General features: G+C 38.7%; 1 protein-coding gene across 1 annotated transcript in view; it reads left to right on the top strand.

The window, feature by feature from the left end:
• Positions 1-17,420, top strand: part of LOC122881830 (glutamate receptor ionotropic, kainate 3) — a 95,133-nt gene that overhangs the window by 67,260 nt on the left and 10,453 nt on the right. The window contains exons 10-12 of the mRNA XM_044208469.1: positions 2,372-2,575; positions 9,647-9,870; positions 13,866-13,984. Coding sequence (XP_044064404.1) covers positions 2,372-2,575; positions 9,647-9,870; positions 13,866-13,984 — 547 coding nt within the window. The remainder of the gene's footprint in view (positions 1-2,371; positions 2,576-9,646; positions 9,871-13,865; positions 13,985-17,420) is intronic.

The following is a 17,420-nucleotide window of genomic DNA, read 5'->3' as shown; positions in this document are numbered from 1 at the left end:
TCAGTGATTCAGATGACATTTTAAAGTCATATCATCATCATGTTAAGTGAGAAAGCCTGGAGCAAAACAAAAAGGAGACAGTGAGACACAATGAACTATTCCTGAGAATGCATTAATTATATGTGCAGATAGAAAGAACTAGGTGATCCCTCCCCCAGCTCCACATCACATTCATTGGTAGATCCACAGTTGTATGTACTTAACACTGTCACTGGATGTTGGGGTCTTTGTGGAGCTATCAGGGAGATGCTGATACAGATGTCCCCCCTTTCATCTTTTCAGGACAGATATACAAGCTACAACGATAAACACTATAATCATGCCTATATTGAACTACTAGGCTGTGATTATGAGAAGTGAGGTCAAGGCGGGACATAATTAATGCCTATCAGGTGCCGTCTATGTTAATTCTGTCTCAAAGAGGAGAAATGGAACAAGGATTTAAGTGGTGTAATGTTGAACTACTGGACTAGGAAGTGCCAGTATTTGCTGATTTTATGTTGTAGTTAGAGTGGTGTTCATGTAGATGCGTTTCTCACCAAGCAGTTCAAGTGTTTCAGTTGCAGTTTAAGTTTCCTCAAATTTTGGGGATCATTTTTGAAGTGCATTTGAATATTTCTGTCATGTTCCTTGATTTGCTATTTCATTGGGAATCATTAGTTTAAGATGATAAAACTGCCTACTTTTTAATAGTTTCAACTTTAATATCAATCTCCCCTCTTAGTATAATGACATTGCATCAAACTGATTTCAGTGATGCATGAACAAGACGTCTGACAGCTTTATAGTGATAACTTTGTCGAAGAGATTAAGGCACTTAATGTGTTTTCCCACTTACATTAATTGTTTGCACTCCATTGCCTGTGATGTCTCTGCGCAAGCCCACCTCCCTCTTCTTTCTGTTATGCACGCCCATGCTGCGACTGTGAGGGTAGAACTGGTATAAACACTTTGATTTGAGTCCAAACCTTGGGGAATAACAAGAATTGGAAGGCTAGAAACAGATGGTAATGACTTTTTCCCTTAACATGCAAACTTTTTGATCAAGTTAATTGGACAACTTGAGCAAAGTTTGTGGCTAAGCACTTGCTCTCTAAATGCACTGTCATCAAGTATTCATAACTTATTATTTATTTAAGAGGCCATCCTAATTGTAATGTCCAAGTGGCTTCACATTTTCATAGCAAACAATTGAAGATGTTGATAATTTACTGTATGTTTTTCTAGGCATTTTCATTTTGTTAGAACTTATGGAATAAATTATGCCCTCCTTGATGTTAGTTTGGTTTACACTATTCTTTACAGGCAACTAACCTCAACAAACAGTGTCCACAAGCCACCAGCACATGATTTTTTTTTTTTTTGCCGCCACCTCCACCCTCGCCACCTCCACTTTCCCCCATGAAAAACAATTTCCTGAGGGAATAAAGAGTGGCGTAACTGCCTATTTTCTACTCTTTGACTGTATCTGCTTACTTAGTGCCACACAAGATACAGTTGAAAAAAACACAAAGCAAGGGGTCACCTTCACTAGAGAATCAATTACTGTGCTTCTGAGCTCAGTTTGTAAATTATACATCTGGCTATTGGAGGCAATAAATTGTATTACAGCCCCTGCATAAATGGACCAAGATGTTTTGAAATGCACAGCGGGATATCTAAATCTATCTGGCACAGAAATGGTAACAGGCACTAAATAAAGGAATTCATTTATGAGCTATTCTGTGTTAGTCATTGTCACTGCAGGCAACAGCTCAGTTGCTCTCCCTTGGAGGTTGGTGTCAATTGATGACGGCAACGTTGTGGGCATGTTCCATTTCACTGCGGCATTCTGTTCCTAATCAAGCTTTTATACAGCCCAAATTATGAGCAGCCAGGCAGGATATTACAGGCCAGTAAAGAGTGTCAGCTACCTGACCATAAAATGAACTGACCTGTGCACCAGCTATATAGGTCAACACACAGCAGTGTGGGGGTAGACAGTAGGTTTAGTTAGCTCAACACTGCAGGCACATTGATAGTATAAACATCTCTTCTGTGTGCATTAAATAAAGTTTATTTATTATTACCATCACTATAGCAAACACTGGTCACAGCTTTGCAATTTACAAGACATTTACTTACATTACAGTCTTAAATTAGCTCAGGTCTCCTTTCATTAATACATCAATGCAGGAAAAACCTCAGCCTTATTTCATATTTTAACACTCCCTGTATCCGCATGCTGAACTTGTCTGCTGTCACTGCCTGTTAAATGCAACAGCGACTCATCAGCTCAGATCACTTTGCTTCAATTAGATGCATGTGCTGAAACAAATTGAAAAAGCTGACCTCACCATTGCTTTTCATTTGATCTTTTGGGTCTGTGCAGGAGGAGCCATATGTCATGCTTAAGAAGTCTGACAAGGCGCTGGTTGGGAACGACCGCTTCGAAGGATTCTGCATCGACTTGCTCAAAGAGCTGGCTAACGTCCTGGGCTTCACGTATGAGATCCGTCTGGTGCCTGATGGGAAATATGGATCTCAGGATGAGAAGGGCCAGTGGAACGGCATGATCAGGGAACTTATAGAACATGTAAGTTGCATTAAATGTTGTCTGCTTAACATTTTTCCTTAAAGGAATAGTTTGACATTTTGGGAAATACGCTTATTTGCTTTCTTGTCAAGCATTAGATGAGAACCATCGTAGAAAAGGTTTCAATCGTAGTCATCTGGACACTGTTTTCAGAATCAAGACGTTTCGGCTCCCATCCGGAAGTCATTCTCAATTGTGAAAAATGGTCTGAGAACTCAGAAATTTAAGCTAATCTGTGTCTTCAAATATTTGAAGAGGTGAGGTGAAGATTCTAAGTAAAGAGAAGAGTTGGTTTGAAAGAGGAGTCAAAGAAGCCATTTTTGTGAAAAAAGAAAACCCCTCTTTGAACGGAAATGGTGGTCTGAGATTCAACCTGCCAACGATCTATCGCAGTGTATTATCACCATGGTAAAGCCAATCATATGCTAATCAGGTACTTAACAGTGATGAGGGAGGTGCAGCCAGAAAACAATAGGCCCGATTACTGGGCCATCATGGAAACAAAAGTAGGGTAGTTTCCGGTGAAACTAGGCAGGTTAAACAGCAGCAACTCAGGAAGACTCCTTCCTGAGGGCAGGGCTTAAGTAACACAAATTAGCTTACATTTCTGAGTTCTTAGACCATTTTTCACAATTGAGAATGATTTCCAGATGGGAGCCGAAACGTCTTGACGTAGTGTCCAGATGACTACGATTGAAACCTTTTCTACGATGGAACATTCCTGGACGAATGAGGGACTACACCGTTTCATTAAAAGATCGATGCCACTTCCATGTCTGTAAGATAAATATTTAGCTGGAGCCAGCAGATGTTAGCTTAGCTTAGCAGTTGCCAGGCAACAGGCGGAGACTCCCAAGAAGTTACTGCTCCCAGCCAAGGAATAGTCTGGGATATAACTTTTCATATAAATTTTCATTTTTGTAGTGATTAAACAAATGAGGTATCACATGTTAATTTGTTAGCTTTAGAGGTGCTGGAGAGGTACCTTTGGATAGAGCCAGGCTAGCCGTTTCCCCCTGTTTCCAGTCTTTATGCTAAGCTAAGCTAATCAACTGCTGGCTCCTGCTACATATTTATTGTACAGACATGAGAGTGGGATCAATCTTCTTATCTAACTCTCAGCAAGAAAGCGAATGAGCGTATTTCTCAAAATATCAAACTATTTCTTCATTATCTGCTGCATATCCACAATTATGCAGCTCCATACAGTGTAAAAATGTTTTACATCATCACGCAAAGTTACAAAAGCATGCCACTCAACTGAATTGCCGGTTATGTCCTCTATGTGGCCAGTGATGTAGTTATGATTGAGTACAAGTCAGCAAGAGCCTGCAAAGCTGTCAGTTACATTTACCTAAAGGTTACAAGTGTGTTGATGCCTTCCAGTGAGACAAACCACTTCCTTCAGCTGGATAAACCAGAGTTCTAGAGCATGCAAGACTGCATATATTGTAAGGATACCGGAGAACACACCGGCAATCATCTTCCTGAGGCATAGTGGGCAATCGCAGCTGTCTGTGTCAAACTCAAAACCTCAGTGGCCATGAAACAGCCTCACATCGAAGTGATGGTGGCAATTCTCTGCTGGCATTTCATAAGTGTCCCTGTCAGTGCTCTCCCTTTGTCCTCAGCCCCATTGGGTCAGCGCTGTACTCAGCTGAAAACTTGTAATAGCTTAAGTGGCATTTAGTGCAGGGAATCGTATGGCAGAAGTCAATGACTTGGTGCTGAAAGGGTTGGGAAAGGTGGGCTCCCACTGCAGCACTTTATTTCTCCACCCAAGCTTTTTGCTAGATCCATGTTAATAACAATAACCTTGAGGGGAACAAATGGATTACTAAAGGCAGAGAATGCTGGCACGAAATGGAGATACATGACTCCATCATTAAACAGCACATAAGCTCTTTGTATTAGTCTGTTATTTGGTTTAAAGCAGTGGTTCTCAAACTGGGGGAGCATAGAGCCTCTGTAAGGGGGGTGTGGATGACCAGGGGAAAAATATGGAGTGGAACTAAGTTTAATGAACATGATCTATGTAGGGAAATAAAAAAACAAGAGTTTGCTGATGCAAACTGAATTCAGTCTGTTTACGTGTGGTGGGGGGACAACGTTTTTCTGCTTCTGAAGGGGGGCATGACCGAAAAAATTTGAGAACCACTGGTCTAAAGGAAGAATGTGCAGGTGGCCATGGAGGGTCTGTTCATTATCTTACAGCCAAATAGAACAAATGAGTGTTGTTATTGTGTTGTTGTTTGTGACATAATGTTTACATGTGTTTTGTGAATATGTAGCATCTGGTGAATGAGACCTCTGGACGGAGCTTATAAATATGAATGTAAGCTGTTGAACACACACACCTCCACACCAATGAGTAGCACCAGTTGCCTGTGTTTTTTAGAAGAGAAATGATAAGTTGGATATAAATACAGTTAAAGAGATGCATTTAAGCATGAATTTTTAGAATGTACGTATGTATTTTAGCTTAGGTCTAAGTAAGTGAAGATTATAATCTATACTGCTAGTTATCGCTTTTACTGCTCCTTATCGCATGACCAAGGACGCATGACGTCTTCTTTGTGGATTTTTAGTCCGTTCTATTTTGTGGTCTAGTGCTTTCCTTACCCCTGTCGGTATGGATAAGCTGACCGTGATTCAGCAGACCTGAAACATCAAGAAATCTGACCCTGGAATGATATGAGAGTGAAAGAGAGAGGCTACAGATTTCTTGAGAGTAAACCTAAACTAAACTACCATCTCCTTCACTGAGGTAATAAGTTTGCGCTGTATTTCTTCCCAATTCTAACAAGAACTGTTACTTGTACTGTAAAATGCTATTTTCTTATATATCTATTCTGTACAAAATATTATTTATGAATTGCATTCATACACCATATACAAAGAGATAAAGAAAGGGAAAAGTAAATTGCTGTCATAGTTGTTATCTGTTCCATTTGTATTCATAACTACTTTCTATTAACCTTTTAAAAACCCATTGCCCCCTCATTGTAATACAGATAGATAAGATGTGTAACAGTTTACTGGGGATCAGTGCCTTTACTTAAAAAAGGGTCACAGAGTTAGATAAGGTCTGAGGTAGAAAACAGGGGGAAACAATTGGTCTTAGCTGATAAAATGGTGCTGAAACACAAGGCTCATGCATTAATGCTATCAGCTCACAAAAGGGCACCCTCATAAATCATAGCTGCATTACAGAATTACACAAAAGCATTTGACTGACATCTTTTTAAGAGAACAAGACTTGAGGTTTTTTTTTTAATCAGTTGTAAGCCGTCATTCATCTCTGTAGTTCATCAAGTTTTGTCACACAGAGAAGGCAATGTGACAGAAACAGAGTAAAGGGTGTATGTGTGTGCTAGGCTTTATATATATTCATAATTTGGATGAATATAATATTATGATGCAATTTACTCCCCATGTAACTGATGCTTCCGAATGAGAAACTGCAATGTTGCCAAGTGCAACGATTTAGCATTGTGTAACATACTGCCCTTTATTTTCCTCTGTGTAGTAACAAAGCTCACTGCATTGCCAAAAGGCATTGTTTGGAAGGTGCTAAATGATGCAACAGGCCTTGTTAAACTTGATTTAGTCACAATAGATGATCACTTTAATCATGCTGTGATGCAAATGTTAATAGCGTGCTTAGCACATCATTTGTTGCATCATGGCAGCCTACATCCTCTTTGTCTACAGATATAGATACTGTAGTCAATTAAATTTACCAGCTACACTAGTTTATTTGTATTTAGGTAAATCACATATTTTGTGTTTTTATGCTCATATAAGGATTTTTTGGTAATTGAGGCATGTGACTGCAAGTGGATGGACAAGTGTAATTTTGATTATCGACAAATGAGACAGCAGGATGACCTGGTGGTGAGAGTGGCAGACCCATAGCTGCAAGTTCAACTGCCTGAACAGCAAACACGTCTGTTCCGCCTGCCAAAGCACCCTTGAGTAAATCACAATACCAGGCCACCACGCTCTGAATGCGCTGCTTATGCAAAGCAACAATTTCTTGATTACATTGCATATGCTTCATCATTAGCCCTTTGTATAGTTTGATAAGAGACTGCATTATATAAGATGGTGCAGGCATATCTATACTGTTGTGCATTGAAGTGTCATGCTGTGCATTCATTCCTCACCATAGGTTTAAATGCATGTACAAATGGCCAATCAGACATTTTTATATTGCGGTCTGTTATCTGCGGTGATCATTGCATAGTTCAGCAAAGTGTATTTCTGCAATTGCAACACATTCCACTAAAGCAAAATTTGCACTTGTATCTGCTCTAAATATTCATAAAAAGAACAAAAGGAGCAGCGTAACAGCACTATATGTAAGTGCTATACAATCCTTATATCAAATGTGATTGCAAGCTGTAAAAAGCAAATACAGACTGTATAGCATAGTAAATGCTTGTTGAGGGAAACAGCCTTGGTTGTAAGCAGTATGTAATTACTATATGTTTAGAGCTGGACCAAATTGCACTAATGTCCTATGCTGTCTTTAATCATTTCACAAAAACACAGAATAAGAAACAGCACACTGTAATAATGCTTAGTATGTTTGGTGTACAGTCAATAGATTGGAAATGCATGGATCATGTTAGCTGTAACTTCATGAATCCTCCAGGCTGTCATCAGGTGAGGAGGTCCAGAGGGAGAACACCACTAAGCCCACCATCTGCAAATCCAGATAACACTGAGCCATGTGGCACGCAGCAGGGCACTATCAGGTTATCTTGCTTGTGCCCAGTTTGTGTACCTAAGCAGTAAGCAGAACAAGGACATGCGGCATGTATATTAGCCCACCGTAGGGATGTCTGGAATCTCATGCTGGTTGATCTTCCAGCTGAGTGGCAGGTTGGTTCAAAGCGGCAGTTGGCAGCAGAGGACAGAGGGAGCAGTATGTGATATACAAATTTGAATAGTTTAAGAGACACAGCAGATGCACTGCAGGATGCACTGGTTTTCCCATCTTTCCATCTCTTCAGAGGCCACCGTGTATTTAGCCACCATGGTGCTGACCACGGGAGTACGTAATCTGCAGTGCCACACTGAAAGTGGAAATGTTTTCTTTCTGACCTTTGTTTACTGCTATGTGGTAGTTATCACATGAATCTGAGGGGAGAGCTGTCTAAGCCACAGGGAAAGTTAAATTCTAGTTAAGAATAGCCTTAGGGTCTAGAAACTGAGTATTTATAAAAAAAATAAAAATGTTTTAAAGTGTTAAAAAAACAAATAAGATGCCATACAATATATCAATTCACAAGAAAAGGGCAGAACATGGCTGCATCATTCAGATGTTTTTCTTTTGATTAAGGTTGTGTGTTTCTGGAGCCAGAAGATTCAATTCTTGTAGGGTTAGGTCTAGTGGCTTTGCATAAACTTCCAACACAAACATGAGATCTCATTTTACTTGGTGAAAATGTTGTACGGTGAACTGTTGTATGAACAAACCCTGTTCCTCTGTCGCCGCTCAGTATGTAGGAAGAAAAGAAAACCTCCCTTTGTGAGTTGTGTCATTTCTTGGAGGAAAGAGGTATCCGAGCGTGAACCAAGCAGCTGGTTTCATTAACCTCCTGTCCAGACATGGTGCAGGGGAGTTGTGGGGCTGCCAATTTAAATGGTAACCTTCTGAATATGCAGTCGTACGCATATAATAGGTGACTGCAACTTATCTGTCAAGCTCAGCCATGTCCATTGCATAATGCTATATGGTGTCATATGTCATTCTAGTGACACTTGATAATGCCGTTATAGATGGAACTGCATCTCATACATTGGAACGGTGTCTCTACTTTTTCCAAAAGGAAAAAATATAGAGACAGAAAAATATTTCAAATTCACATTATAAGTTTTATAGAGAATGTTACAGCCATATATTATTGTGTCTCCAAACTTTAAATAAAAGACAAATGTTATATAGGCCTGTTGTAACCTCCAAATATATAATTCACAGTATCTGTGATATAACATGACTAAGAGTCTACAGCCACACTAGCATCTGTGTGAGACTGGACTTAGGCACAGTCGTGTTTTGAGCTAAATGCTAATGTAAGTATGCTAAATGACAATGCTAACATGCTGATGTTAAGCAGGTATGTTTACCATATTCACCATCTTATTTTAGCATGTTAGGATGTTAACATTTGCTAATTAGCACTAAACACGAATAGCTGAGGCTGATGGGAAAGTCATTCATTTTGCAGGTATTTGGCATAGACTGTATAAAACATGGACGTAGTGTCTGTGACGTCATCCATAGGTTTCTGAAGAGCCGTTGTGAAGCTAAAAGTGGGGGGCTCCAGCCGCTGCCATCTTGGCAGTGCCTGACTCCAGCTAATCCAAAATGAACAAAAAGGTGGAGCTGAGGCGGGCCGAATGAGGCCTTGTTACTCAACCACCTAGCGGCTAGCCACCTGAGAGGGCACCTGTCTCTCAAAGCGGCCACGTCCTTAATTATGCATAACTTTAAGCCTTAATATAATTTAAATGGGTGAGTTATAAAAAAAATCCACTCCCTCACAGTTGTCATGAAGGGGGAATTAGCTATAGAGAGCTGTAAAGTTGGGCATTTTAACACGAGGCTCTATGGGGATTGACTCGCTTTTGGAGCAAGCCTCAAGTGGCCATTCGAGGAACTGCAGATTTTGGCACTACAGCATTGGCTTAATTTTTCAGCCCTGGAGGTTGCCGCTTGGTATTTGGTCATAAACCAAAGTATTGGACTAATTAAGATTTTGATCTGATGTTGGTGCTAGATGAAAAGTTAAAGAATCACCAAAGTTAATAGAATTAATCTTGAGGGCACCATGAATGTCTGCCAAACAACAACAACAACAACAAATTTCATAGCAATCCATCCAAAGGTTGCTGAGATATTTCAGTCTGGACCAAAGTTGAGGACCAACAGATGGACATTGCCAGAGCCACGCTAGCTTGCTAGCTTAGATAAAAACAAAACACTGCCAATATGAAAATAGGAATCAGAGCAATTGTCTATTTGTTTGGTTTTTTTTGTTTTGTTTTTTTTCATTACAGAGAGCAGACTTGGCAGTTGCTCCTCTCACCATCACCTACATGCGTGAAAAGGTCATCGACTTCTCCAAGCCCTTCATGAGCATGGGAATCAGCATCCTCTATCGCAAACCCAATGCCACCAACAACGGCTTCTTCTCCTTCCTGAACCCCATGACTCCTGACATCTGGGTCTACATCCTCTTGGCCTACCTGGGTGTTAGCTGTGTCCTCTTTGTCATTGCCAGGTAAGTCCACAAGTTACATACTATTTGTCCTATCAGTCCTTCATACATTTTCCACGAGGTCTTTCAATAGACATAGTAATTTACTGTTATCATTGCAGGCTGAGATTCAAGTATACCAGCCAGTTTCTCATACTGTGTTAGCTGCTGGGTAGTGATCAAGGCAGTTATGTCTGCATGGGTTCTCTACAGCAGGAGTGGGAGGAAGAATAACCTTCAGTTGATTTGCAAAGTCCCATTCAGTGTGCAATTTCTTTTTTCCTGTGTGATGTCTTTGGAATTGGCAATGCAGCTTTAAACGATGCACCTTAAAACGATCGTTTAAAAAAAATACTTGCTGAAGCAAAAAATTACAACTTCTCTAATTATCATATTTTGCAGTACAAAGAGAAATATACACACCTGATGTGAAATTTCATCAGAGGAGGCTATTTATATGATCATCAGCATTTACATAGAAAAATGAAATTCCTGGCAGTAATAAGTCATACAATTATAATGGATGGGGATTATCTGTTTGACTGGCTGAAAAGTATCTCACTTGTAAATTATTTTTTGGTCATGAATATGATGAATATCCTGTTAGTTTCATTGTCAGTATTTCCTGCTGCTTCTCATGCAAAACGGTGCTTGAGGAAGTTCTAGAAAAGCGGGCATTGAAAGCAGTTCTGGGGCTTGAGAGCAAACAGCTGCACTCCTCTATCCTCATTCGTTGTTATGAGACCAAACAGATTCTGGAGTGGCTTCACATAAGTACAAAATCATCTTAAATTGTTGCATCACTTTTTTAGAGGCTGGCCTAGATAGCTGAAATGCTGCATCCTAAAAATGCATCATGTGAGCATAAAACAAACCGCGGTGAACAATAAGAGGGCTACTTCAGCACAAGTAGGTAATTTCAAATGCTGGACAGAGGTGTCAAGGCATTACCAACAATATTAGGCAGAAAACACTTTGGCTTTCAAAAGCTCTGCTGCACCATAATAATTATGTTGCAAAGTACCTTATATTAATTTGTCCAAAGGCACATTTTGGTCCATAGTTGTAGACAAATGACATATATATGTAATATATACTGTAATGCTTAGGTGCCTGTGAGAAAAACTGCTGCCCTTTATTTTTTATATATCAGCCTATATCTTAAAACCACGGATTTAAAAGGATGTAAGGAGAGAACATATTTTGCCTCTCTCATTCAATCCATAACTCAAAACCTGGAGAAATATGTCTGAAAAAATTGAGATAAAAATAAGCTGCCGAGTACAGATTATTAGAAGATTTCTGTAACGTGTTGATGATTGAGGTTTCTCCATGTGTATACTTATCATCTCACATAGTAACACAGGGACCTGTTTTCATGGAGTTCAGATGTCTGTCTAGGACTGTATAGGTGCAACTGAGAATATATATATATATATATATATATACTGTATATTCAATATTCTCAATACAGTTTGCAATTTGGAATATGTGGTTTAGCAGTTATACTTGTGCTGGAGAAAAAGCTTTTTACAGTGAATTGTAAAAGCAAAAAGGCAAATGTGGGTTAAAAGTGTTGCTTTTCAAATAGCTCCAACACATTAAATCAGTTTGTGGAACCAAAAAGATTGCTAATATGTCTATCTATAGCTAGTTAAACCCTTTTAATACATTTTAAATAACTTAAATGGCAACACTGTGTGTTTCTATAATGTATTTGTGATTACATTTATTTGGAGCCAAAGATGCGACATGTGATTGTCTTTGGTTAAACATCTCTTTTCTGTAGTATTAAAATCTTGCATACACCATTGATACAGAATAGCTGCATATGAAGTACTTAAACATTAGATGACAGTACATGTTGCATCATAGGGCTGAAGTAGGTGCAAATTCAGTATAATATTTTGCTTTATGTTATGTGTGGATGTCAAGCTGTTTCCAGACCACCTCCTCTATGTGTAGGCTGTACTCTTGGCCGACAGCTAATAGTGTTGTTTACCAGGCAGTTTTGTATAGGGTTGTTCAGCATGCAGTCTGAAGCAAGATTATGGCTCTGCTTGCCAGCATAACCTTTTTAGAAATTAGCAGAGAACCAGGGGAATTGGATCAGCACTGTTACACTGTCTGTGTAGAAATTTCACCCAAAATAATGAAAAAAGACATTGCTTTCTTCTTCATTTGTGGCCTGTTTAAGTCCAGTTCATGTGTAGTTTGGATGCGCAAAAAGCCTCTCCTATTTCCCATACCACTTCACTATCACATATTATTTGACCATGGCTTTAAATTTAACATTAAAGTAAAACAAAATTAGACTGAAGTAATTAATTGAAATGGTAGGGAGTGCCACATTTGTACAACAGCTGCCCAAGGCATGATGTCTGCAAATGTTATTAAGGGCACATGAGTTGGGAATGTTAAGAGAAACACTTTTGAGATGAAAACTATAGTATATTTGACAGCAGTGATCTTCAGTTCAGATGTCTGATTGCGTAACTAAGATGAGAAATACTTGACTCACGATGTTTCATGATTAACCACCAGTCCTGTTCAGTGTCTGATTAAAATAGACTGCTGACATATTAGAAAACATTTCTGCAGCATGTAATTAGATTAAAGTGTATCATATCTTGAACAATATAACTTTCACTCAATTAAATCTTTCTAGATTATTCTCACTCTGGTCCTTCAGAAGAATATGCACTTGAGGATTCACCATTGTGGGTTCCAGTGTTGTGGACCCTTTTAGTTACTTATCTGTTTTTTGAAGAAAAATGTTTTTTTTTTTCTGTCATTAGCACTTTCTACTATATCTCATCAAAGAAGATATGCCACATTCTGAGAAGATACTATCTGGAGTCTAAGGGATCCAATGCTACTTAGCAGAACACCCAGAATAAAGAGCCAGAAAAAGATTTTTCACATTATATAAATACATTTTTAAAAAGGGGAAAGTAGTGACATTTAGCATGTTTTATCTCAGTATCTGCCTCTGAAAATGACTTGTGCAATAAATGTGTGCAGCATTTTCAGCAGGTGTCATTAAATGGCAGAGATATGGAAAGATCAATGCATTATGATTTCATGTGACTTTAAAAGGCGTCTTCATACCTCACATTCTCAAACATGACATTTTATACCCTCTCAAAAATATTTTTGTGCCTCATTGGTCACCTTTAAGTACAAAGCATATAAGAAATAGTTGAGGGGATATCTGAAGGTAAGGCTAAACAAGGACCAGTTTCCAGTTTAAATGTTTTCATGTGACATTTATAATAGATAATCATGAAACCAGTTAAACTACTGGTGAATGAACTCAAAAAATATGGGTGGGTAGTCACATTGTTCCCAATGTTATGACTGCACAAAAAAATCACATTAAGTCAACATTAAAGTTGCACTAGTTAATGTTTTTATGTGAACAATGGATCAAATTACTATGTTTAATTTGAAAGCTGTTGCTCATAGTGATGAACCCACAGAAAACTATTACCCAAATCTGCACTTCCCCTCAGCTTTACCAAGCTTTTTAACGTCTTTCAGCTCACTGTTTTGGTTTTATGGCCCGCAGCTTTAAGGTTTTGTTTCCCTCTTACTGCTATCATTAACCTTGTTTCCAGAAGCTGTTTTCAGTGAAAAAGCTCTGATAAACCAACTGTACACTGACTGCCCAGCACCAAACGGCAGACAAAGTTAACAAGATTGAATAATGGACTTACATTATCAGGTGATTATTATTATCAGAAACACGACTCCAAATTAGTGCTAGTGTTGCTCCGTATTTGCTGCATAGAGCTGCTGCTCTAGTGCAGTCATTAATAGTTTTGGTACTCCAAACCAAAGGCAGAACTCGAAAATAGCTGTAACTCTCAGAATAGCTCTCAAGCTAATATGATTCAGTTTTTGAGGAGGGAATTGTGTTCAAGAAGGATAAAGAAGATATCATTCTTGCATTTTCTCAGATCTCATAACCGATAAAGATTTAAAAACAGCTTTGCACTTTGCTGTCTCGTTCCCAGGTTCAGCCCATATGAATGGTACGACGCCCATCCTTGTAACCCCGGATCAGATGTAGTGGAAAACAACTTCACTCTCCTCAACAGCTTCTGGTTTGGAGTCGGTTCCTTAATGCAACAAGGTATGGCGGCACACACATCCTCTTCCCTGTCAAAAACAATACTATCACACCACCCCCCTTTTCCTGTGCACTGCTAGCTCCTACTTTCTGCCTCTTTAAGTGACAAGCTCCATGGTTTCCATTCCGTGACTGTTTCATAAGACATTTACCTGTCAAGAACAACCTCAGAGCTCAGTCTAACATGACAAAGGAAGGCTGTTGTCACCTACCTGCTGTATAAAAAGGGAAGAGTACATGCCAGGCACTTGTCAGAGATTGTCAGCTAAGGATGGAAAATATTGCTGCACTTATTTCCCCGTAACGAAGTCGCTGGCCCTGCTGAAGAGCTTTCTGAGTGTTGGGACGAAAAGGGTAAGTTCAGGAACATGTCTGACAAATGCCAACTGTCAGCCATGATAGAACTGGCTGGTGTGATGTTTTCAGTGCTGTACAACTTGCACTGAGAGTGACCCACTGTAGAGAATTCATATGTCTCACGTCTAACTGTCTAACAAGTAGCCTACCAATTAAATGTCACTGCGATCTTGTTTAATGCTAATGTATAATTTTGAAAACAGTCAGAATAAAAGAAGCACTTTCTTCTTCCAGCACAACAACCCAACATGTATTACTAAACCTCCCACTGCAGATTTAATTCTACCTTTTGACTGACAAACCAAAGGGATACAAATAGGTTTTCACTTGCTAGCTGTCCCTTAAAGGGATAGGTAAGCAAATGAAGGCCCAGAAATAGGATAATGAAGTCAACTGTGGAGGAAAAAGACCCAAGTAATAAAATGTTTAACCTCAATGTAACAAGACAAATCAAGGAGGCTTAGTGAGACTCGGCAGTGGATCTTTGCCCGTAAGGATAGCAAACACATTCAGCAATTTATTAAGCACAGAAGCTCGGCAGCACTCTTGTGAAACTGCATAGCGGTTCTGCCAATTTGCCGGTGCAGTCAGAGGGCTACGAGTGTTGCACCAGCATGCTGGGAAGGAGAGGGGAGACAGTATCAAAACAAAATGAGCTAGTTAGTAGCCCATATTATTAAACTAAACAGGGGAGAATTCCCCATTATAATTCGTATCATGCTCACAGTGTTGTCTGTCAATGCCTGAGCTCCACTGTTTCTCATATTTACAGTAGTTAACTGAAGCTGCTGTTGCTAATGCGTTTTTATTCACAGTTCCCTGAATAAAATTTTTCACATTGGGATATCGAAGTTCATGTGTGTTATGTGTGTTCTCTAGCAGGTTTATATGTATTATGAATATTAACATATGATGCATCATTTTTGTATGCTGCATAACTGTTTCTACATGATTTTTAAAATGAGTATCGGCAAAAATATCTTGACAATGATCTTGAACATATAATTTGTCTGAGTTTAAAATTGACAGACTGATTCTGGCTTTCCTTGACACTCATTTGTGCTACAGTACCTTGTAACACAGGTGTATTTTGTCTGTGTCACATAAACAGACATCCCCTGCTTGTCTGCCAAACACAGTGACAGCAGCTGAGACGGAAGCCATTTCCTTGACATGTTTAAAATGCAAATGAATGTGTTTGAGGAGATCCAAAAAAAAAAAAAAATCTACCAGCTTGTCTGTGGGAGGGAGGTGTAATAGACAACACAAAGAACACAAAATATGAGGAGGTGCAAAAGCAAACACTTTGTGTACTTCAAATGCATTCCTGGGGGTCTCAGTAGGCTTTTTGCTCACAACAAACATATGTCTGATCATTTCCCGTAAATTGGTTTCCCCATATAAAATAATTTTTGAAAGTATGTTTGATTTATGAGTTGACTTATACCCAATTATTTCATTCTCACTGACATTATTCCTTGATTTTCTAAAATATATTTCTACTCTAAATATTACTCAGATGCATGGTTTAAAGCCTAAAATATTGTATTCATTATTTGGTTCTTTATGCAAGAACTAATCTGTGGTGGCATTTTGTCTGTGGTTAAGAAACTGGAGTTGTGACTTTGCCCCTTCTTGAGATTCAGATCAAGATTTACTTGCAATGGAATAAACAAGTGTCATTATTTAAAAGCAATTAATGACTAGTAAAAGCCTCAAGCTCTGAAAGGGAGTTTTTGTGCGATGACTCCACAGAGAGAATGCTAAGTGCAGGTAATCATTCTCATGGGAAAGCCTAGTTCTCTCATGTTAAGTTGAGGCGTTGCCAGTGGGAAGAAAAACTCCAGAAAACCAGAGCATCATGTTTAGCACAATGCACTACTGAATACACAGAGAACAGCATCATTAGATACAAAACATGAATTTATTTAAAGGAGAATAACAGTGTCAGAGTGACTTCTTCATGATCTCCTCTTAAGAAATGTTTGCTGTAGTGTTAGTAGTGGCTATAGACATAGTGCATCTATTATGCTTATATATTAACTCCTCTTTTGTGTATAGTATTCACAGATGTCGCAAGAAGGAGCTCACACACAAGAAATGATTGTACTGCTCAGATTGTTTCATCCTCAGTCAACATATTACAGAGGAACTGTTGAAACACAGAATAGGAGAATAGAAATTCCATGTTCTCCTTGATTTAAATCATGAGACTGGATCATAAAACAAATCTCAACAGAGTTCAAAATGCAACAGCACAGTTTTTCTCAGCCCTCAACTAAGAGTCTTCAAATTTCAAAATTCAAGTCTACTTGTTAATATTATTAACAAATAAGCGGTTTTGAATCATCTCCTAAAATTTTAGAAATTATGCCAAATATCACCAATATTTCAACATAGTTTATTTACATTTAAATGTGTCATCGGTAAAATATGGTATTTTCTTAAAACAATATAACAGTTATATCTACGCAAAATTTCATTGAGAGTTGTGGTGAGCTAATGTTTGCTTGGCTGCATTAGCTTATTGTTATGTAGCCAACATGAACTACTTCATAGCTTGTTTTCTATGTCCAACAAATATAGTGTTGTAAGCTATATATTTCCCTTAAAACAAAACAGCTCTGCATTTCAAGAAATACGCTTATTCACTTTCTTTCAGAGAGTTAGATGAGAAGATCAACCACTCTCATATCTGTCAGTTAATGCTAAGTATGGAGCTGGAGACAGGTGATTAGCCTAGCACAAAGTCTGAATGCAGTGGGACACAGTTAGCCTGGCTCTCTCTATGAGATAGTAAAGTATTGCTGTTTACTCATTTAAAGCACCTTTTGAAGGTATTTTGTTCATCTAACAGTTTTTTTCTTGTACTTTTTCTTCAGTGACTTTGTGAAGTACTCTTGATTCAAATAATATGGCTTTATTTGTTTTTGATTACAAGCACATTCCTGAACCTGGTCACAGCAGTCATTTAGATAGATATGATGTTAATGAAATAGTATCAGTATCGTCTTCCCTGAAATAACATTTATATTTCCTTGGTTTACAAGACACGAGTGCTTCCTCAAGGAAGTGTATGGCA

Source organism: Siniperca chuatsi, linkage group LG9 (genome assembly GCF_020085105.1).
Source record: "Siniperca chuatsi isolate FFG_IHB_CAS linkage group LG9, ASM2008510v1, whole genome shotgun sequence".
NCBI classification, from domain to species: domain Eukaryota; kingdom Metazoa; phylum Chordata; class Actinopteri; order Centrarchiformes; family Sinipercidae; genus Siniperca; species Siniperca chuatsi.
Note: the sequence above shows the minus strand (reverse complement) of the source record. Positions and strands in the feature narration are given on the sequence as shown.